The 22,000-nt window shown below is 37.1% G+C and overlaps 4 protein-coding genes across 6 annotated transcripts; 3 read left to right on the forward strand and 1 right to left on the reverse strand.

Annotated features, from left to right (window-relative positions):
- Positions 1–2,668: 2,668 nt before the first annotated feature.
- LOC140005148 (probable WRKY transcription factor 40) lies at positions 2,669–5,510 on the forward strand. Its single transcript, XM_072045542.1, has 5 exons — positions 2,669–3,152; positions 3,282–3,338; positions 3,656–3,997; positions 4,181–4,297; positions 4,847–5,510. Exons 1-5 carry the CDS (start codon positions 3,078–3,080, stop codon positions 5,210–5,212), a joined length of 957 nt encoding a protein of 318 aa, XP_071901643.1. The 5' UTR covers positions 2,669–3,077; the 3' UTR covers positions 5,213–5,510.
- A 1,658-nt stretch (positions 5,511–7,168) lies between these two features.
- LOC140005149 (uncharacterized) lies at positions 7,169–10,765 on the reverse strand. Its single transcript, XM_072045543.1, has 5 exons — positions 9,889–10,765; positions 9,029–9,086; positions 8,836–8,919; positions 8,395–8,536; positions 7,169–7,726 (listed from the first exon to the last, which is right to left on the reverse strand). Exons 1-5 carry the CDS (start codon positions 10,430–10,432, stop codon positions 7,355–7,357), a joined length of 1,200 nt encoding a protein of 399 aa, XP_071901644.1. The 5' UTR covers positions 10,433–10,765; the 3' UTR covers positions 7,169–7,354.
- Positions 10,766–13,031: 2,266 nt separating this feature from the next.
- On the forward strand, positions 13,032–16,098 carry LOC113738480 (photosynthetic NDH subunit of subcomplex B 1, chloroplastic-like). Its single transcript, XM_027265710.2, has 6 exons — positions 13,032–13,694; positions 14,162–14,352; positions 14,524–14,781; positions 14,959–15,064; positions 15,515–15,600; positions 15,816–16,098. Exons 1-6 carry the CDS (start codon positions 13,110–13,112, stop codon positions 15,985–15,987), a joined length of 1,398 nt encoding a protein of 465 aa, XP_027121511.2. The 5' UTR covers positions 13,032–13,109; the 3' UTR covers positions 15,988–16,098.
- A 1,585-nt stretch (positions 16,099–17,683) lies between these two features.
- On the forward strand, positions 17,684–21,032 carry LOC140005150 (uncharacterized). Of its 3 annotated transcripts, XM_072045544.1 has the most exons (5): positions 17,684–17,883; positions 18,263–18,316; positions 18,505–18,858; positions 19,675–19,920; positions 20,580–21,032. In XM_072045544.1, the coding sequence occupies exons 2-5, from the start codon at positions 18,296–18,298 to the stop codon at positions 20,847–20,849; spliced, it is 891 nt and encodes a 296-aa protein (XP_071901645.1). In that variant the 5' UTR covers positions 17,684–17,883; positions 18,263–18,295; the 3' UTR covers positions 20,850–21,032. The 3 variants fall into 3 exon arrangements, with proteins under 3 accessions (XP_071901645.1, XP_071901646.1, XP_071901647.1); XM_072045545.1 differs by lacking the exon at positions 18,263–18,316; XM_072045546.1 differs by lacking the exon at positions 17,684–17,883 and having other exon boundaries at positions 18,263–18,362.
- Positions 21,033–22,000: the final 968 nt, after the last annotated feature.

A 22,000-nucleotide genomic window follows, 5' to 3' on the forward strand; every position in this document is an offset into this window, starting at 1 on the left:
TACTCTTAATTGGATCCCCCTCAGATTACGCTTAGTCGCTGACCTCCTCCTCAGTGTTTCTAATCAAATTGAGCGTGTGAGTTTCTCTCTCCTCTCCTGACAGAAAAAAAAAAAAAAAAAAAAGAAGATAAACTAGGCCGTGATTGCTAATCAAGTTTGAACCAACTTTTCTTGAAATCTCAACATTAACCGCTACAGTAAACTTCGTCGGTGGTGTACATATATATACATGTACGCTCTTGTTAAGGGCTTAATACTTAGGAGAGGAATACGATATACAATGAAGAGTCAGTAATGATCTGGAAAGGAACAAAATGAAGCTAATAGTCCACATTAGTCGCCAGATTTTGAGATGGATAAGGTTTTTGGTTGTTCTCGAAAACAAAAAGAAGCGATGACCATTTTTTCACGGGGTGAGTGAAAGGAGGACGGAATTATATATTTTTAGATGCGGACGGAGGAGATGAATTTAATTCCACGTAGGAAGGAGGAATCTTCTACTACTCTGCCATATAGACATTGGCCCGCAGATTGAATATTCCACTCGCACTCAAAGGGTCTAAATTCAGGTGCTGCAATTTGCACTCACTAGCTACCACGGCTTAATTTTAATCCCCCTTTTAGTTAGTACAAAACAAAAACGAATGTTAAGAGTCCTAAGCACGTGCTAATCCCCACTTTTTGAATTCAATGCAATTTCTTCTCCTTTTGTCTAAACGCTACTACTATTTACTGCCAGTTCTTTTTGCTGCAATTAACTGGATATGGACATTACTGCCCAATTATCCAGTTCATGAATGTGGACAGACGTGGAAAATTTTTTTTGGGTTTCGATTTGAAAGGTTCAATGAACGCACAAAATAGTGAAATACACGCACGCACAAGTGTGTGGTCATGGTCCATGGTGAAGTCTTGAGGTTGGCTAACTTTTTGACTTTGTCACATTCACTTGTAACTTGCAATTGCAGCTTTGCTTTGCTTTGCTTGCTGTCTATTTGGGTAAACTGTAAACTTGGCTTCTGCTTAATTGGTCCATTGTCGGCCCTGACCTCAGGACTATGACGTACCGCTCCAATGCCGTCCAAGGTTAACTTCGGGAGCCCCTTCGATTAGTCTTTAAGCTGGTTGGTTTATACTAATATATCTCTCTCTCTACAAGTTTCCTGTACCATTTCTTAAAAGTTGACTTTAAAAATGAAAGAAAAAGAATATGAACCGCTAATATAATCGAGGCTTTTTTTTTTTTGTAAGATTCTTTTTTTTTTTGAAGTTTTTAGGTAAAAAAAAAAAAAAAAAATCACAGACTTAAAGTTCTATCTTAGCTTCTTGATTTACTGCCTTAGCCAAGATTTGCAAAAAGGAAAGCTTAAGTTTCAGATATTATTTTTCCGCGTGCGGAGTGTAAAGAAGACCGTGTCGGTTGCTAGGTGCTAACATAAATAACCTCCGAGCGTGTAAACTGCGTCGATTTTATCTTTCCTTCTGTTCTTCTTGTGTGGGGTTTCTCCGCAAGAGTCAAAGAGTAGGTGGTTTTACTTTTATGTGGCAACCAGCAATTAGAAACAGAGAGGACTGAGGAAGACAGCTGCCAGAGCCAAGAAATCGGTGGCCGGGAATCTTAATTATGACTGGCTAAACTGGTGGAAAAACCTTCTTCCAAGTCAGGTTTGCCATTATTACGTCTTTTCCGGGGGCTGCCCAGATTGCACAACTGTTAAATTAGAAAGGCCGGGCTGACCAGCAACAGCAATGGATAGCCCTTGTAAAACATTTCGAGGAGAGGAGAACTGAAAGCATAAATACCTACGGAGGAGTGGATATATGGTTGATTTTAATTGAAGGTTGCCAGCACGTATGAAAGTCGAATTGGTAATTTACTTACTTGAGATGCCCCAGGTTGCCACTGCCAGCCAACTTTGACACGTATTTGCAGTTCATTGCATTTGCTTGGCTTCTGATGATTTTCATTTCCTCTTTTCCACCCCACATTGCATGATGCATCCTCCAAACGTATGCACCAAAAAGAGAGGGAGCCAATGTACGTGAGTATGTTAAAGTTCCCAAACTTCAAACATGTGGGGAAAGCTGATTATAATTTGTACATGTAGGTTCATCAGGTAGCAATGACGCATTGCATGATGCAAAAGTTAGGCGAAAGCCGGAAATTGCTTCCAAGGATGATATTCAAGTGTTCCGAGTATTCTCTTCGATGTTGTTGCTGTTAAATTTAGGGTTCGAATCTCGAATCTAACCGTTAGACTTGGAAAGGGTATAAAGAAGAATGGAAGGTTACAAAAAAAAAAAAAAAAGGAAAAAGAAAAGATAGGTGAATACTCAAACATATTGAATGAATTACTCAAACATAATGAATGAATTACAGAAGTCAACATACGGTCATGATCTGATTTTTTCTTTTCTTTTCTTTTTTTTTTTTTAAAAAAAGTCATACGATCGATCGGCCCATGATATATTTTTTTTCCAATAAAAAATTACTGCACCACATTCATTCATTATAAGGCAATTCTTGAAATTCAGACCAATTTAGCAATGAATAAAACATATATATACTTTTTTTTTAAATGGTGGACATGAGGCGTTGACCTTCAAATTGAGGTCAACCTTTCGGTTATTCAGACATGAAAAGGTTGCATGTACGAGAAGTACTGATACGAGACTTTTGTTTGTAAACATAAGCAATAGCCGAATAAGACTAATTACATCTACATTCAAATATTACCCTTAGAAAATCAAATCCTGGACCAGCACGAATAGAAGAACTACCGTAGAAAACAATTGATTAGTCTTTCTTCAATTCCTTTCGCCCATCTTCCTCCCGACCTTCCTTCCTACAGGTCGTCGGCTTCCTCTCTTTGGTTGTATATATCCCCACTGTATCCTTTCTTGATTATCAACACACACACAACAGCACAAGTAAACTTCTCAGCAAATCTCTTTAGCCATCCCTTGCCTTAAGTTTCGACTCTGATCTCAAAAGCTTCTTTAAAGGAGAAGTAGCCTCTTCGGTCTTCTACAGTTCGTGTGGATTTGGCAAGCTATTTTAATCCTCTACAGTTTATATGGAGTATACTAGTTTGGTTGATACTTCACTGGATCTCAATATTAAACCTCTCCGGCTCTTGGATGATGGTCTGGTACGTCAAAGTCAATGCAATCATCAAACAAGATAGGATATCTTGGATGAGTGTCTTCTGTTATTTTTGGTTTTGAATTTTCCTTATCTAGTTGCTGATTCTTGATGTGATTTACTACTTCGATTTCAGAAGCAAGAAGTGCAAAGCAATTTAATTGGGGGAACAGCAGCTCCCGTCAACGAAGAGGTTGGCTCTCTCTCTTCTCCTTCTACTCTTGTAATCCGAGATTTTTTAGTTTTTTTCTTTCCCCCCGGTTTCTTCAATTCAACAAAGATTCTTTTTTTTTTTTCTAACATTTTCTTGACGAAAGCAAGAATTTGGCAAATAAACCTACAAATCCCCGAGCAACCTTCAAAAGCCAACAAAGATTCTTATAGTCCTACTCTTTTAAGTTTTTTGGAGCACGAACCGTACGATTTCTCGATATTTTATGTTAGGACCAAACCAAGTGTGATTAGGAAAGATCTAAATTTGAGCGCGGTCCTTCCATTATTTGCTTTCAGGCCGGTGCTTTGGTAGAGGAACTGAACCGAGTAAGCGCTGAAAACAAGAAGTTGACGGAGATGTTGACAGTACTTTGTGAGAACTATAATGCTTTGAGAAACCACTTAATGGATTATATGAGCAAGAATCCTGGAACTGACAACAACAATGGATCAAGAAAAAGAAAATCCGAAAGCACCACTACCAATAACAACAATGATACCATCATTGATGCTGCAACTAATGGGCCCTCAGAAAGTAGCTCGAGCGATGAAGCTTCATGCAAGAAACCAAGGGAAGAGCATATTAAAGCCAAGATTTCAAGAGTTTATGCCCGAACCGAGCCATCAGATACAAGCCTGGTAAGTCCATAATCCCTAGCACAGACTTCAAAACAAACTTCCATATTTCATGTGGGAAAAAGGTACTAATCAATAAGCCAATGGGAATCTGAAATGATTTCAAATAGTTGATCGTATGAGGTTGAAATATGATCTGGTCCCTTTTATACTGCGAATCTGAATGGCAAAATTTCTTTATTACAGATTGTAAAGGACGGATACCAGTGGAGGAAATATGGACAGAAAGTCACCAGAGATAACCCCTCTCCGAGAGCTTATTTCAAATGCTCATTTGCTCCTACCTGCCCCGTTAAGAAGAAGGTATGCTAAACTACTAGCCTGCGCTTTGCACAGGAAACTGCAAATTAACAGCTCATTATGCGATGCTATTAATTCAGCTTACAGATCAAACTAGTAGAAAAATCAGTTTTTGTTGGGGGAAACATGCGAGGCATGCAATTTTTATGTCTATTTATAAAAGTTCGAACAAGTCCGAAGAATGATAATTAAAAAAAAAAATACGCTTAACATGGAACTAAATCTAAAAATTAACCAAAAACAAATTGTCTGCAGTCATTCCTACGATATCATCTTCTTGCAATAAACATTGAAGAGAAAGCATTCATTCCATTAATTTTGCCCAAGATAAGAGGTAGCTACTCTGTCATGCCGTGTTTTATGTGTGTTTCTGAAGTTATCTATAGTACTAGAGAGGCATTACTAAAGTAATCTTTGGCCTAAGATGAAAGATAGATAGTTTTTCTATCATGCCGTGTTTTAGTAGTGTTTCTGACAAAATCTACTACAGTTTTTTTTGTAGTATTGGAGTGGCATTACTAAACTATTTTCGTTGCATTTGATCAAACACAGGTCCAAAGAAGTGTGGAAGATCAATCTATTCTTGTAGCAACTTATGAGGGGGAGCACAATCACCCACATCCATCAAAAATGGATCAAACACCCCCGAACTCTACCCGATGTGTAACACTTGGTTCAGTCCCATGCTCAACATCTCTCAGCTCATCTGGACCAACAATTACCCTGGACCTTACCAAGCCTAAATCCCATGAAGAAACAAGAAATTCAAGTACTCGCAAGGTTAATTCACCAGAAATTCAACAGTATATCATAGAACAAATGGCTTCTTCCTTGACCAAAGATCCGAGTTTCAAAGCAGCCCTTGCAGCCGCCATATCGGGAAAATTTCTCCAGCATAATCAGACAGAGAAGTGGTAAAGAAGGAAATAGTAGTGGAATCTAGTCAAGGGTTGTTGTCAATTTGCTTGTATTTGACTAGTTGAGGATCGAAGGGCCAATTTGATGTATATACCACATTAGAAAATTTGAAGTTGATAGTATGGTAGGCGAGCTTCATCCTTCGGACAAAAAAAAATATGATGGGTTAAAGGGGAAGTGGGATTAATTCAAGTTGTAATATGGGCTGCCTCAACTAAAGCCCAAAAGGCAGCTGATTCAGCCACCTAAAATACACCACTTGTTTAGTTGAAGATTCTGAAAGAAATTTTCTCACCAACTCTCCCTTAATATTTCTATGGATTTGTCAACAAATGGGGTTGCATTTGTGATTCTTTTATCTGTCCAAAGGACTTTTTGGCCAGAGGCGGTGGCACGACTTTTGTGCTCTGAACGTCAAGCTAAAGTCTATCGCTGTTCCGTCAACTGGATTCTACATTTCTTGAAAGGGATAATTTCGTAAACCTGAGGGGAGGTTTCTGACTATGTCACTTAGTTCCCTTGAAGTTTTTAAAATTACACTTACCTTCATTAATTTGACACTTTGGTAACCAAACCTTAAAATAAGGTCAAAAATTTAATTAATGCCTTAAAATGCCCTTATCTTATAAAGTTCAATTCATTCTTCTAAACAATTATAAAGTAATTTAACACAATTATACATATAAAAAAAAGGAGTCTCAAGTTTTTCATGCCACTATTTGTTATTTAATAATCAACTATAACAATAAATCTTTTGTTATGACAAGCTATTTTTTATAGTGCTTTATTGGGAATATAGGTTTTTTTTAAAGATTGAGAAGAAAGTGTTACCTTGTGTTTTTTAAGTTTATGGATTATTTTTTTTAATTAAATTTATGGACTTAGTTTAGTGATGGAACTACCATAGTTTGGTAGTGATTTTAGGCCATTTGTTTTTAATTATTATTGATTTTGATACAAAAAAAGAGCTACAAAAAAAATTGGATGATATAAAAAATCATTAAAAAAATTACTAGTTTAACATTTGATCTGTATAGATATTAGCGACAACATTGATAATTTTTCTATGCTTTTAATGAAATAGAAGAGAAAAAATAAGAAGGAAAAAAGAAAAAAATTATAAAATCCATCATTTGTATAAACATGGTAGCAAGAGAGTTTTTTTTACAATATTAAGGTTAGCATTGTTATTTCAAATGGATAAGGGAGGTAGGTGTAATTTTTAAAACCTTAAAGGAGCCACATGAAATTATCAAAAATCTCAGGAGAGGTTTCTGAAATTATCCCTTGTTGAAACGACAACTTTGAGGGGCTAAATCAGAGCATACAACCATAGAAGATCAAATGTTTTTTCGTAGATCCTGATGGGGATTCCCATGTGAAAACAACGTCGTATTGAGAGATAAATTCTAGAGGAGCTCGAGAAGTAAACACGAAATTATTTCTCAAAGCCGCAGCAAATTTTTCCGATATGATCATTGAATGTTCACAGATTTGAATGGCATATACCAAGCAATGCCAGAATTTTGTTTGGCATTCAAAAAAGGTAGTTCGGTTAATTTATGCTGGGTTCCTTCTACTTGCAACTGCCGACTAACATCCAGTTTTTCAGTCCTTTTGGCAAGACTGCCAACAAATATCCATGGAGCGTAATGGGTAGGGAAACTGCATGGCAAACGCTGTCTCAGTAAACATGCCATGAATCTGTGAAACTGGACACGCCTGGAAACCCATCAGTATGGAAGAAAAGAAAAACATAAGGTAGCCTATAGACCTTCGCAGCCTCATCCTCGGGCAAGACTGCTTTCTAATGCTACAGCAGCGAGTTCCTGTTGGAAGAAAGCACTCGCCACTAAAGTCGCGTCAAAATTGAAGAAGAGGGTCAGTCCTGGAAGTCGCCAATTGACAGTTGATGCCAAGCACGTAGCATGAAGCCCATACAGAAGGCGGCCGCAATTCACAGGAATACCCCAGATACCTTGAACATCATCGTCGTGTGCAGCCAAATTCTAATTGGCACTTTACAATGCAATGAACAAAAATGATTCATGGTCATTTATACATAAACAAATTGTTGCATTAGCCCACAACAGCACACAAGCACGGGATGCACTGCACAACATCATTTATCAACTTGACATGTCACAATGTTGATAAGCTCAATGCATCTAGTCTTTCCTCAAATCCACTTTCAGCTGAATCCTCGGCTTGTTTTCCTTCGATGGTGGCTATGAGGTCATCATCTTTATTTCTTCCATCACCCGCATCTACACAATCCCTAAATCTGAAGCAACTTATGAGATGGTCATTTGTGATTCCAGCCACTTGCATGAATGAGTAGACAACCGTAGGTCCAATTCCTCGAAATCCTCTCCTTACAAGATCTTTGCTGATTGCATCAGCTTTTGACGTCTTAATTGGAACCTGCCTTGGATAGCGAAAATGACCAACTATAGGCTTGTAATTGACAAAACCCCATATATATTTCTCAAAAGACCCAAATTCCTCAATGATCTGCAACATGAGCAAAACAACGAACTCATTAGATGGATTACCATATTATCACTGACTCGCATACAACCCATAAGTGCTCCTTTTGTTTTCCAGATTGATTGTATAAATAAGGCTATTAAACACTACTATTAAGCAGTGCTGTATCTCTTTGTTTTTCAATATGGTAACAAGTTCTAATTTGGGAATTATTCTTCTGTCTACTATCTCTTTTCCTTACAAAAAAAAAAAAAAGAAATGGCAAGGAATGATTAGTATGAGATGCTAAATATGTTCATTTGTATAAGAAGAACGTAAAATCATGTTTGCAAGAACTGCCTGAAAGTTGAACGTGGAATGCCAATTCTTCCATTCTTTAGGCTACAACTAAACTTCAAGAGTTTACACCACCAACAGTCACTTTAAAAAAGGAAAACTATTATTAGCAGATTCTTTCATGCTCAATATGATAAGACAGATTTAAGGCTCCCATTAGGTTCTAATTTGGGTCATCTTTCACAAAGATTTCATTAAATCATCCTGCTTTTAGCATCTACTATAAACATTAACACCTCAAATACACTCATCTTCGAACTGAACACTAATAATTATAACAGCTAGTGAAAAGAAAGATATCACTGTTCAAAAACAGTCATAAAATGATAGAGCTACACAAATATATTAGTACTTACTTTACAAGCTTGGCGTGCATTTTCTACAATTGCACGCAGCTTTAACTCAGATAGAAGCGAACTAGCAGGGCTTCCTGGAGTTGCTATCTTCTTCTCATTTAATTTGGAGACAGCAACTGGATCAAAGTCCTGAAAGACCTCTCTGCATCCAAGCACATTCAATTGCATCAATCACTTAGATGTGAAAACTTTGAACCTGCTATTGTTTACTTTAAAGAAACTGATTTAGCTTTTTCTCAGCTACTTCTCAATGCATTTTCTTTTGCCACACCAATATATGCTTTTCAACATTTATGGGAAAAAAATGCCTACGAAAACTTCAACAATTCGTCAAGTTTTAGTACAAATGTTGGACAAGCTAAAGCAAAAAAGAAGAGGACCCTCGTACAAGCATACAAAAATTTTGAGCATCTGCCCAAACATCATAGACTTAGAACCTACCTGAATGTATGCCTTTTATTGAGAATGGTGGGCCATGGAAGTTCAGCCAATGCAGTGGATAGGCTGAGAAATTCAAAAAGCTTCCTGCAAATTGGCAAAAACAATCAAACTCAAACTTGAAAGCCCGTCAACTCAAGTTCATGGAACTTTCAAATTGACAAGATAAAAAACAGGGTTTTTTGAGTTTTCTTACTTATCTTCATGAGCTGGCACTCCCCATTCTTCATCGTGAAAGGCAGCATAGGATGGATCTTGTCACAATAAGAAACTAATTAGCAAAAAAGTAAATCAAAGGATGGTATATGCACATAAGAGGACTACGTCAGATTGCAACACACTGACAGTGGAACGAAAAGATGGAGAATAAATGTACATCAAAACAGTTAAAATAGTACCATCATGCATTGCCTTCCTAGTAAAACCTGTTCCTATTCATTGACATAGTGCACATATCCACAAGTAACATCATATTGAGAAACCCAGGCATAAATGAAGCACTAAGATGACTCTTAATATACCAAAAAGAACTGCCCTAAAATGATGCTTCACAATTCCCTGAGATGTCCTAAAAAATAACTAAGTCAGCGGAAAAACAGGACTAGAAATTACATTTAGAATCACATGAAATTAGAAAGTTCATTCATAACAAAATTACTAAAACTCATTTCCATGTGTATCTCACTGCCAGTTGTGAGCATTATACGGAAGCAAACTCGCTTTGACGACACTTTCAATCGCGTGAATTCTAAAACAGCAAAATGGAGGCCAATACATACCCCTTTACAAAGACAAATTACACATTTTCTGTCCTTCATATGCAGCACTCCCATGGTCACATCCCAAACATGTATACTCGCATTATATCAGCTCAAACAAGTAACCTTATCAAACAAAACATCCAGTGAACACTAAAAACGTAACTTTCTATGAAAAATTCAAACTTTTTGCTCGACTCTTTGAACAAGCTACACGGAAGGATGCTACACCTAATAAAGCTCAAACTTCTATATATGGGGAAAAAAAAAGAAAAGAATAAAAGCTCAATAATCCTACCAGTATTTGGAGTGACCCAGGCACACCTTTTCTTAGCCACAGAATCATCAGCTAGTCCTACAATAGCTACACTGTCAACCTCAGAACCAACTTTCTCCAATTTCTCAACTTTTGGCCCGCAGTGTTGTTGCTTCCGTCTAATCGGAGTGGGCGTCAAGCTTCTCCTACTAATTTTCCCCGTCGACGCCCGGCTTTGGGAAGAATCCGTCGAAGCGTCCGACGAACAAGAAGCATTCATGGACAAATTCGACCTCATCAAAAACGACTTCACCTCCTGCCGCTGCTGCTGCTGGCTCATAATCGCAGCTGAAGCTCCCCCAAACTTCTTCTTCGGAGACGGGGACAAATCCTTCTCCATCGTGACAGTGGCCGGAGATTTCTTATCCTCTCCTTCCTGCATTTTGTTCACACTACTAATCTTAGGCTTACTCACGGGCTTCCTTAGCTCCAATGCCGATCTCGTCTTGTTACCCGCCGGTCCGAGCACCGGGCGGACCTCCGACTCGGCATGGTTCATCGATCTCACTCGCGGCGGCCCAGACATTTCCTCTAATTCACCCAAATTTGCCGAAAATTTTAGTTAAAATTCACTGATCAGTGAGAAAAACTATCCCAATTGCTGAATTTGCTGAGTAGCTAGGGTTTGGGTAGTATGAGGAGTGAGAAAGTGAAAGGCGCATTGTAGTAGGGTGGGGAGGAGACTAGTGAAATAAAACCCAGAGGAGACAGGGGTTATGGTAGAAGTGGATGCATTAGTTACGATGAAGGCGAATAGTGTAGGAGGAGAAATTCTGTGGCAGTTGGATGATCAGGTAGAAACCAGCCGGCAGCTGCTTCAGGGAAGATGGATGTTTCTAGATGGAAACCACTGAATCGGAGTTGGTGATGAATGATGATGATTGCTGAAAATGAAATTTGAAAGCAAAAAGACAGAAAAGGTCACCAGTAAAAGTTTGCCACATCAGCTATGGCAGCCTGGACTCGGGGAACCTAGTCCTTTTATTTTTCTTATTTCACATTTTTTTTTCTCTTGTTGGGGGATTTTCAAATTTTTGTTAATGGTGACAATAAATCTATTAGTACTGTATTAGTACCGTATTTTCTCTTCTCTTCTTTCTTTTTTTTCCTTTCCTTTCCATTCCTTTTTTTTGTAATTTTGGTGGTTGGTGTAGATGCTGGATAAATAAGCTCGTGTCACATGCATAGGGTTCTTGTTTCCTTTGTCTTGTTTAGGTGTATTTTGCTAAATTGGTGACACAAAAGTTATTCTAGTTTGAAATTGATTAATTGCTGCAAAAAAATATATTAAATTTGAACCTAAAAGGGCATAAAGACAGGGATAATTTCAAAAGCCTCCCTTGAGGTTTATGACCATTTCACTGGTCTCGCTCTATATTTCAAAAATTATTTTAACTTCTCTTGAGATTTATTATCTTGTATAACATTTAAATCCAACCAATCATTAAAAAGTGATATTAAAAGATAGAAGATAACATATTATTTAGGTAATCCAGTACCATCTGACATTTATCATCATTGACCTTCATCTACTATATTATTTAGGTAATCCAGTACCATCTGACATATTAAAGAAAAACACTAGAATTTGCTGTTTACCATCAGGAATCAAATCACATATAGAATCAAAAAATAATATATCATTCTATATATAAGATCCAAATTACTCTTTTTAGTTGTAGATCCATTGTCAAACATAACAATAACAAATAATCGAAAAAAAATCGGCAACCCAAATATTACAAAGAGCGAATTTAAATACATTAAAAATCTCAGCAACTAACCTTAATATATTGACAAGGATATTGTTGATCTTTATGTTTGCTCTCTGTAATATTTTGGTTGCAAAATTTTTTTTTTATTATTTTTTGTTGATCATGTTTAACAATAGATATGTAACTAGAAAAAGTAATTAGGATAATGCATTAAGTGAAAATATAGATTGATATATTATTTTTTGAATCTATATATGATTTGATCCCTAATGATAAATAGCACATTTTAATGTTTTTCTTTAATGTGTAGGTTAGTATTACATAAACTAAATAATGTAATAGATGAGGGGTAATGGTGGAATCACGTTATATTCTCTCTTGTAATATCACTTTTTAATTACTAGTTGGGTCTAAATATTACAAAATAATTAACCTCAATAGAGGTTAGTGTAATTTTCGATATTTGGAGGGAAGCCAACGAAATAGTCAGAAACCTCAGCGAAGATTTATAAAAATGTCCCAAAAGAAAAATCACTTATCTAACAAGTGCACATTTAGCACACATTGATATATATTTCAGATGTCATATTTTTGAAAATGTAAGATTAATTAGAAAAAGTAAACAAATACAAGGGAGGGTAGGTAAGATTAGATAGGGAAAGCATATATATGCAAAAGAGGGTAATAATTGTTAGTTTGTACATCCACACACACACACACACACACACACACACACACATATATATATATATATATGGTGGATTAGATGAATTTTAGGTATATTAACAAGTATTCAATGGGTACTAGCTAGATTAACTTAAAAAAAAAAAAGCGTTGACAATAGATTATAGAAAAGGATACTTCGTTGTATGCATGAAGTATGTCAATAAAATCATGGAGTTAAACTTAGTCAACAAATTAAAAAATTGCAAAGAAAATTTAAACAAAATCTCAAACTTGAGATGGAAGTTATGCCCCCAAAAGTACTAAGAAAGCTAGTACAGAACTTGCTGGCAAGTTTATTCATAATTTTTAGAATATGACTTAAAGTAGAGAAAAAAAAAAAATAGAAGAATGTCTGCGGACGTTAGCAGAAGTTTTTTAAAGAAAATTCTTCATGAATTGGACTTTGACTTCCGCCTTTGCGACTTGAGAGTTTAGTTAAAGTGGCAGTTGGTTTAGACGGCTATAAGCATTAACAATTCTACAACAGCTGGATTAACCGCACAGACAACTTAACATTATTAATATTTAAATAAATCATTAAGTTGCATCTGTAACTTTTCTTCCTTTTCGTTTTTCCTTTTTTTTTTTTTTGGGATAACTTTCTTTGGGTGGGGCCTACTTATCCAATCTTCTTCACACATTCAAATCCGACGTCCAGTCGTCCACTATGATAAAAAGTGCTAGCAAAAACACTACCACTAGTAGCAAGCAGCGATGGCTTGAGGCTGTTAATTCAAGAACACTGGAAGCGGATATACTAAAATGGCTGCAACTTCTCTACTGCCAAAGTCAATTTCACAATTTCTCATCAATCCGCCTTCAATTCCCTCAACAAGCTTAATCAATGCCACCTTTGTAAACAATTCAGCAGACTTAATTTTCTGCACCAAAAATTCATGCAAGATTGTGACCAATGCCAAGAAAAATCCCTGGCTTGACCCTTTTGACGACGGTGTCGACCCCGAAATGGAGTATGGCTCGTTGTTTTCCGAGGGAAAGCAAGATGAAGATCCAAGGCCACCCGATAATCCTGATAATCCTTACGGGTTCTTGAAATTCCCAATGGGATATAATGTCGAAATTGCTTCATTGGGATTGAAAATTCGAGGCGACGTTCGAAGATGTTGTTGTGTTATTTCTGGTGGAGTTTATGAGAATCTGTTGTTCTTTCCAGCAATTCAGTTGTTGAAGGATAGATATCCTGGGGTTCAGATAGACATTGTGGCATCTGACAGAGGGAAACAGACTTATGAGTTGAACAAGAACGTCAGATGGGCTAATGTTTATGATCCAGATGATGACTTCCCTGAGCCTGCAGAGTATACTGATACATTAGGAGTTCTTAAGGTTGGTGAACAATTCTTATTTGTGTCAAGGCAAGCAACCAAATTTTATATCAGTTGAATGGAATCTGATTTGATCCATAGCTAATAGATTGTATAGACAACATCACATGCGGGAATGAAGAAAGTTTGAAGCAAACTGCCCAGAGATGTGAATTGGGGAGTTTTGGGGGAACAAAATCTAACGTAGTTAAAAAGGCAATGTACGAACAATTTTAACAACACGCTGGAGGTAGTTACACCTCCCACGACCCCATATATCTGCCATTGAAATGAGGAATTTGGCCCTAGCCATCAGCTTCCAAAACTCTGATTGAATATGTTTCTAGTTCAATGTGAATAGATTCTTCTTCTTCGCACTGATTAAGAATCACTATGCTACATATCAATATTTCCACGTAGAACATGAGCGCATGGCTTGTCTGTTTTACACGGTGCTTCTATACATGTTTCCTCTTCTCTTGCTTGCAGAATAGATACTATGACATGATCCTGTCAACAAAACTAGCAGGGATTGGACATGCAGCATTCTTGTTTATGTCAACAGCCCGAGACAGGGTTAGTTACGTATACCCAAATGTAAATGCTGCAGGAGCAGGATTGTTTCTTTCAGAAACATTTAAACCAGACAGTGCGAATCTCTCTGAGGGTGGATATCACATGTAAGTTGGACAAAAGGAAAGGCAGAAACTTGCAGACAATCATCGGCTTTCTCTGTTGAAAAATATCCCTAGCTAATGCCAGTGCATTAGAATTGGCAATGTCATGTTTTGTTTCTCAAAGAAAGACATGTATATGCTGTGATGCTGTTTGTGTTTATCTCGTGCATGCAGGTACCATCAAATGGTGGATTGGTTGGGGAGACCAGGTCGTAAGGTACCAAGGCACCCTGTGCCTCCCCTAAAAGTATTGATCTCAAGGAAACTTAAGGAGGTTGTAGAGGCTAAGTATCAGAAGGCAGGTGTGCAGAAAGGGAAATATATAGTCATCCATGGGATTAAAGCAGATTCAAAAGCTAATATGCAGTCCAGGGGAGACGCTGACAGTTTGCTTCCAATTGAAGTATGGTCTCAGATAACCAACGCGATTAAGTATGTATGATACTTTGCCATTCCTATCTGTGGTATACTTGATTGATTTTTACTCACAGAAGCAATTCCTTTCTCATGATCAAAGTTATGATATTTTATGTCGATCTAAACTGACTTGGTTTCTTCTCAAATACTGAGATAAAATCTTTTTATCTTTTCTTAAAAATTGTTTACCAGTGGACTCAGGCCTGTTTTTGTCATCCCACATGAGAGGGAAAGGGAGAATGTAGAGGATGTTGTTGGATATGATGCAAGTATGGTGTTCATTACTACTCCTGGGCAGGTTTGCTTTTATCCCCTAAAATTATTTATGTTCTTAAATACCGTGCATGTTGCGTAATAGTAGAAATACAATGTAAGGACACAGTTCGAACGAGCTCTAGGACTACAAAATTGGAATCGTCTCTATATCATATCCACAAAAAAACACCATGATCTCAAGAGTGAGTCATAAATTGTTCTTCTCTGGACAACAATTTGAAGTTTCTAAACTCGAGTTGTGATAGTCATCACTCATCAGTAAGCTCGACAGCTTTATCTCATCAGTAGTTCTACACCAAAAAAGTGACCTTGCAACTTTAGATGGTCAGCAATAAGCTCGACAGCTTAACTGATCATTAGTTCTAGTCTTCCAGACCATAGAAGTGACCTTACAACTTGGAACTACTGTAGGGAGGGGCCAATGTAAATAAAGCATCTTTACCCTAACACGGTTTTGTTACCCTTGTTATAGCTGGCTGCTCTTATCAATGACTCTGCTGGGGTAATAGCAACAAATACAGCAGCAATTCAACTTGCAAATGCGCGAGAAAAGCCCAGGTAAAATGCTTCTTTTGTTCAACTGCAGCCCAATTATTACACAATTCAGCAAATGAAGTTTGAGAAAACATGTGAATTATCTATTGAACTATAAACGAAGCATTTTAATCTATCTCCGAGATCTAGAATTGCAAAAACCTTCGTGCTATGTTAGGCAAGCAAGCTTTACAATCGATACAGCTTCATGTCATCTGTTTTCTTGTCTTGTTATGCAGCATTGGGTTGTTCTCTTCTGAAGATAAGGGCAGGCTGTTTGTTCCAAATGCAGAAGCCAAGAAATGTTCGATTATTTCATCTAAAACTGGAAGACTAATAGATATTGATGTTGAAGCAGTCAAGAGTGCAGTTGAGATTTTCACAGTTCCCCTTGCCCTGGCTTCTGTATAGCAGATTATCCTCCAGATTACAGTTAAATACAGAGTATTATGTCCTCTTGGATTTTAAAATCCAAAGTTCACTGACGACGTATATCTAGTGAATTCAACTCATCATCCAAAATTCCCGTGTCTAAATGGCAACAAAGCAGCATTGAAGAGTCCTTTCTTGTATATTATCTATGCCAACAAAGGAAGAATACAAACTAATAAATGAATGCAGAAATCATAGAGGTGCTAAATCTTGCAACGATCACAGAATTACCAACAAGTGTAGGCAAGTCCTATGTTCAATCACTTGAATAACTTAAATTGGCCATGCGAGCGAGCGAGCGAGCGAGCAAGGTATGCTGCACCAAAGCTTACAATGGGTTCACGAGTCATGACCCACTAAATAGTGAAAGCCTGGACCCCGAAAAAGACAGAAAAAGAAAAAAAAATGTAAGAAAACAATCATGTAGTCAGTAGCTCCTTGAAAGCGTGACATTAAAACCACGCCTTCGCACGACTCAAACATAACAAAGAGGATGACGGAATTGAGGGTCAATTTGATTTTGATTCAAGATACTTGGGATACTCTTTGCCAAAAAAAAAAAAAAAAAATTATAATAAATAAAAGATATTAGGGATATAACTGATACTCCCTCCGTCCCACTTTCATAGTTCTATTTCTTTTTTTCACACAGTTTAAAAAAAAGTAGTTAATTTTATTGGAAAAGTAAATTTAGATTGCTATTTTTCTAAAATACCCTTACATTAAATACGATATAACTTTATGGGAACTTGAATTGATGGTAAAAAAAGAATCAATTTTCACTAAATGGAGTAGGTTTATAGTAACAACTATTTACGTTAGGGATGGCAATTCGTGTCCAAATCAGGTTGGCGGGTCGGGTCTGACCCGATCCGTTAGAAAATCTATTGATCCGAACCCGACCCGCCAACCCATGACGGGTCAGGTATATTGATCCGAACCCGAAAATTTCAGGTTGACAGATTGGCGGGTCGATCCGAAATGACCCGAAATTTAATTTTAATTTATTAATTTATCACTGTAATTTCTAAAAAAATTAATTTTTCACAAAACTAATTACATAATCAAGTAATAAAAATTTAAATAAATAATTCCAAAACCAAATCTAAAATAAATTAAACACCGTAAAAGTGTTTTATCCCAAACAAAATATAAAATAAATAAAAACAGTATAAAAGTAAAAAATAATATAATATATTATTTGTCTAAATATAATAATTTTAATTTCACACAAATTAAATAAATTTATTTAGGATTAAATAATTAATGCTTTTGAAAAAAAGAATAACTTAGTTTAGTTAGATAAAATTATTTTTATGTTTATTAAATTATTTTTAATTCGTAAACGGGTCATATCGGGTCATATCAGGTCATTACGGGTTGACCCGAAATCAACCTGTTTTCTTTTCGGGTTCATCAAGTTCAATTCGATTCTGATCCGAACTCCCGAAACCTCAATTCAAACCCATTAATTTCGTGTTAGGTTCGTGTCGTGTTTTCAGGTCGTGTCGAAAATTTTCACCCCTAATTTATATTGAATAAGAGTATTTTAGAAAAATTAAAATATAATTATATTTTTCAATTAAAAAGTGGATTATAATTTAGGACAGATGAAAAAGGAGTACACGACTATTAAAGTGGGACAGAAGGAATATTATGCATCAGGGGAGGAAAATGAAATTATCCATTTTCAGAAACAGGCGCCTTAGAGACTAGAGTAAACTTCAGCCCTTCGCTATCACTGAGTGGTCGTCACTTTTGTCTAAGCTTCCACCACGGTTTCTCCCAGCACCTCCCTTCCGACAGCTCCCGACAGCTCCACCGCAAGAAAACGTAATCGGCCTCTCTAAAATCATCAATAGGACTCCACTTGAGGTAAAGCTTAAATTTTTTCCCTTTTCTTTAATATGCCTGTATATATATGTCACCGGTGCTTCGAAATATTAATTCTTTTTGCAAGCTTTAAGTCGATATACTTGTTATTGAGCTCTGCAATCGGAAAATCATTATGTTGAATTATAATTTTGTCTACTACTAGGTTATCTTGTTGCATTTTCACTGGATTTTGAAAATATACTGCTTGATTTCGTCGGCATTATGAACAATATACTGGAAATCTTGACCTTGACACAATTGAGATGCATATCATCCTTATATGGTAGAGATTTTACTTCACGTTTGTGTGGTTTATATGGAGCAGACTCGGAAGGTGTTGTATCAAATGTTTGATTAATCTTTTCTTTTACACGAGCAGGTTTGGAATGCATGCCAAATTGCAAAAGAAAATATGTGTCAGGCATCCACATCTGTTAGTGTAAAACCTTAAGCTGACGGTGTTGAAAGGAACTAAAAAAGTTGTGCCTTGTTTTTGTTCTCAAATATTCTTGTGTCTGCCCTTTGGCCGAACTCCCCAAATTTTCAATCTTGGGACTAATCTCTCTTGTATAATGTTGTATAGATTAATAACTATTTTCCTCATGGTTGTTTAATTTGCAGTTGTATTGGATATGGAGAATCTCAAAGCTTTTTGAGCTTCATGCAGTCTATAATTTGATCCACCATTTTGTTGAGATGATGAGCTGCCTTCAGATCACTGTGCACCAGCACTGCTGCAACCTCACTAGTGTATGTCATCTACGTTCTGCATCCTACGTGCAGTGTGCGACACCAGCATTACAGAGTGTTGAACCTCATAAGACTTCGACAACTTTCGACTCAAACTCTTCAAGTTACCTTGGTGCAAGGCTTCCTAAGATTGCCAAAAAGCTAAGTTTTGGTGCTTCTGGCGTTCAAATATCTACACCTGTCTGCTTATTTGGTGGCAAAGGGAAATCTGAGAATGCTGATGAGGTAAAGGTTTTCTTAAACTTCTGATATTTGGTTTGTGTATTTAGTAGGTTTCTGTGACTTAGAGAAATAACTTGTTTGATAAAGAAAGAAAGGGAATTAGGAATCTCTTTGTGGCTATTATGTGCTTAGGCTAATACTTTGCCTGTCGTTAATCTACTTATCTTGGGCCCAATAGCTGTGCAGTCTGAGTGGCTTACAATTTCCTTGTTCCTACAAGTTTACTGAGCATCTGCCCTACTTGTGCCTTCTTCATTTGTAACCAAATTGAAAACTTGAGCAGAATGTTTTTATTACATAATCTAATAAACTGCACAACTTGGTTGTAGACAATTAGTTCATTGAATTCACATGGGATATTAAATTCCATTTGCCTTCTTATACCAGCTACTATGAGCAATATTCGCAAACAAAACTGTTGGATCTACTAAATTGTTGCATGTTCAGTATGCTAATGGGTTAACAACAAAGTTTAATTTGGCATGACCAAGTGAATGCTCAAAATGGCGCCTAATGCTTTTACGTGGACTTTCCACAACCTGCATGTGAAGAGTTGACAGATTCTTGTAATGGTGTCTCTAGCTGGTTTTTTTTTTCTTGACTTATTTTTCAAGCTTTCCAAACAGTAAGCATTTTGGCTCTCTCTCTCTCTCTCTCTCTGTGCCGGCGCCCATGCCCACTTGTCTATGATGAATTGTTAACTGACCTGCCCACACATTTTCTGCTCTTATATGCCTTGCTTTCTTCTGGATTGAAAATAGCATTTAAGAAGAAACATTTGAAGCATGTTTAAACCCAATAGCTACCAATTGGCAGCAGGGTTCTGCATGGAAAGCTTTAGAGAAAGCCATGAGAAATTTTGGGAAGGAACAGTCTGCTGAGGACGTACTACGTCAGCAGATGCAGAAGCAAGAATATTTTGATGATGGAGGCAGTGGCGGAAGTGGTCCTGGTGGTGGTAGTGGTGGCAGTGGGGGCAATGGTGAATCAGAGGATGAAAGTCTTTCAGGAATATTGGATGAATTACTCCAAGTGATCTTGGCAGCCATTGGCTTTGTATTTCTGGTACACACACACACATTCTCTCTCTCTCTCTCACACACACACACACGTGCGCGCGCACATACAAACACCCCAACACAGACACCCAAGAAGCCCAGTCACAAAAAGATACCTCTCAAATTTAAAGACGAACATGTTGGAGCTAGGTGGAGTAAGAATTACAAAGGGTAGACATAGTGAAGGAGGATATTGTTATTTCTGATAGTACTGTGGGTACTTAATTTACCTCATCCAGTCAAGCTCCTAAATATTTTCCAAGTGTTTGTTGCAGGAAAGCTGTAATAATCCTACCTCTTTTGTAAAATATTGAAAAATACTAGTAATAATTGATATGTCTGTTTACATCTTTTGCAACCAAAAACAATGTAAAAGAAAAGATGACCGTTGCTACTTGTTTATAATTATAATATTTTGCGTTAGCTGAGCATGAAAAATCTAATGTACAACGTAAGCTGTTGATTTTCAGCTTGATAATTCTGATAGGGACACTATTTGAAAAAAGACCCAGCTTATGTTCTGTGTGAACATAGAATTTTTACTCTTTTAATATTAAATTCAGTTGCATATGTGAATATTATGCTCTTCAGACTCGTGAAAGAGTTACTTTAAGTTTGGTGCTTCATCATGGATCAATGATCTCGTGAATATTGCCTCTTTTTCAGTATATGTTGATTATTGAAGGTGAGGAGATCACTACCTTTGCAAAAGACATCATCAGATTTCTCTTTACTGGCCGAAAGAGTATTCGTCTGAGACGTTTGATAGATGACTGGGTGAGGTACTTCCGAAGTCTTTCAGCAACTAAAGATGAGGATCCATACTGGTTGGAGCGTGCAATTCTTGCTACCCCGACATGGTATGACAGCCCAACAAAGTATAAGCGCATGTTTAGGCGATATACGTCCCCCAGATCTTATTCAAGATCTTATTAGTGAAAGTAGAATCTCGAGTTTTTTTGCTTTCTTTTGCCTGCGTTTTATTTCTGGATCAGGGAAAGGAGAATCTTATGTTTTTTGGCTTTGTTTTATGTGTCAAGCAAAACCTTGCTGTTGACATTCAGATGTAGAGGCCTTACTTTGGATTTTTTAATTTTATATTTTATAGTTTTATCTTTAGATATAGTTTCAAGTTACCCTGATACGTGCTACACGCAGTTTTTTGCACTTGTATTGTGGCGTTAATTTTTTTGTTTTTGTTTTTCTGGGGTAATAAAAACTGTTTCCATTAGTCTTGGATTGATCAATCTCCCATGGTACAGTGGCAAATAAAAGCATCTGCCAGGAAGCCTCTGAATCCTGAGAAAACATGGACACGAAGTTGGGGGTTGGCTGAGTTGGTGCTGTTATGGTTAGCTTCGCAGCTTTCTTATGAACTGACTATAATTCAACTACCAGACAAAATGATTAGTGTCTAGCTTGGTTTCAAGTCGAACACTACATATAGCACGCAGTGAAGTAGTTCGTCTCTGTTATGTCTGATCTCTAGCTAGATGAGATGTGGGAGCAATCCAAGCCGGTGGGTGCTTAAACTTCATGGTTTCAGTCGGATAACAAGCACTAAAGCTCCTCTTCCATGTTGAATATACCGAAATCGTGGCCTCCAAAAACACAATTCTTGTTACCACGGAAATGTGCGTGATTTAACATGTAATGATGACCGAAGTAGATAGAATTCCCTTCAATTCCTGGGACTTGCTTAGCGGAGACGGCTAAGTATTGATTAATTTCCAGAAACAAAGTCTGATCACCCAAATCTTTCACCAAGTGCAGTTTTTTCCCCGAACGATCAAGCTTGTAAGCATCAAAATCAAAAGTTCCATAAGGGAGTTCACACTCGTGCTCCTGGAACATGACGAAGGTGACGCTAAGAAAATACTTGTGTGATCAAGGAGAAGGGCGTTGCGTTGCGAGGGTTGATTACTTTCACAGCAAGTATAAGGAAAGAGAAGTATTTATGTACAGCATTTCTTATGCTGCAAGGTTTCTTTTTTCATTTTCTGTTTTCTTATTATTATTGTACAGCAGGCTGATGAACTTGTGAACTGCAAAAACCTGGATAGAGAATTTGGAAATGGCCTGAAAAA

Source organism: Coffea arabica, chromosome 4c (genome assembly GCF_036785885.1).
Source record: "Coffea arabica cultivar ET-39 chromosome 4c, Coffea Arabica ET-39 HiFi, whole genome shotgun sequence".
Taxonomy (NCBI): Eukaryota; Viridiplantae; Streptophyta; class Magnoliopsida; order Gentianales; family Rubiaceae; genus Coffea; species Coffea arabica.

Bases quoted from the DNA above. Each gene is read 5' to 3' on its own strand.
- LOC140005148 (XM_072045542.1), top strand. From the start codon at position 3,078: ATGGAGTATACTAGTTTGGTTGATACTTCACTGGATCTCAATATTAAA. The intron at 3,153-3,281 runs GTACGTCAAAGT...CTTCGATTTCAG, and splicing joins GGCTCTTGGATGATGGTCTG to AAGCAAGAAGTGCAAAGCAA. The intron at 3,339-3,655 runs GTTGGCTCTCTC...ATTTGCTTTCAG, and splicing joins CAGCTCCCGTCAACGAAGAG to GCCGGTGCTTTGGTAGAGGA.
- LOC140005149 (XM_072045543.1), bottom strand. From the start codon at position 10,432: ATGTCTGGGCCGCCGCGAGTGAGATCGATGAACCATGCCGAGTCGGAG. The intron at 8,920-9,028 runs GTAAGAAAACTC...GCCAATTTGCAG, and splicing joins GTGCCAGCTCATGAAGATAA to GAAGCTTTTTGAATTTCTCA. The intron at 8,537-8,835 runs GTAGGTTCTAAG...GCTTGGATGCAG, and splicing joins AATAAAAGGCATACATTCAG to AGAGGTCTTTCAGGACTTTG.
- LOC113738480 (XM_027265710.2), top strand. From the start codon at position 13,110: ATGGCTGCAACTTCTCTACTGCCAAAGTCAATTTCACAATTTCTCATC. The intron at 14,353-14,523 runs GTAAGTTGGACA...TCGTGCATGCAG, and splicing joins TCTGAGGGTGGATATCACAT to GTACCATCAAATGGTGGATT. The intron at 15,601-15,815 runs GTAAAATGCTTC...CTTGTTATGCAG, and splicing joins AATGCGCGAGAAAAGCCCAG to CATTGGGTTGTTCTCTTCTG.
- LOC140005150 (XM_072045544.1), top strand. From the start codon at position 18,296: ATGTGTCAGGCATCCACATCT. The intron at 18,317-18,504 runs GTTAGTGTAAAA...TTTAATTTGCAG, and splicing joins TGTGTCAGGCATCCACATCT to TTGTATTGGATATGGAGAAT. The intron at 18,859-19,674 runs GTAAAGGTTTTC...AATTGGCAGCAG, and splicing joins AATCTGAGAATGCTGATGAG to GGTTCTGCATGGAAAGCTTT.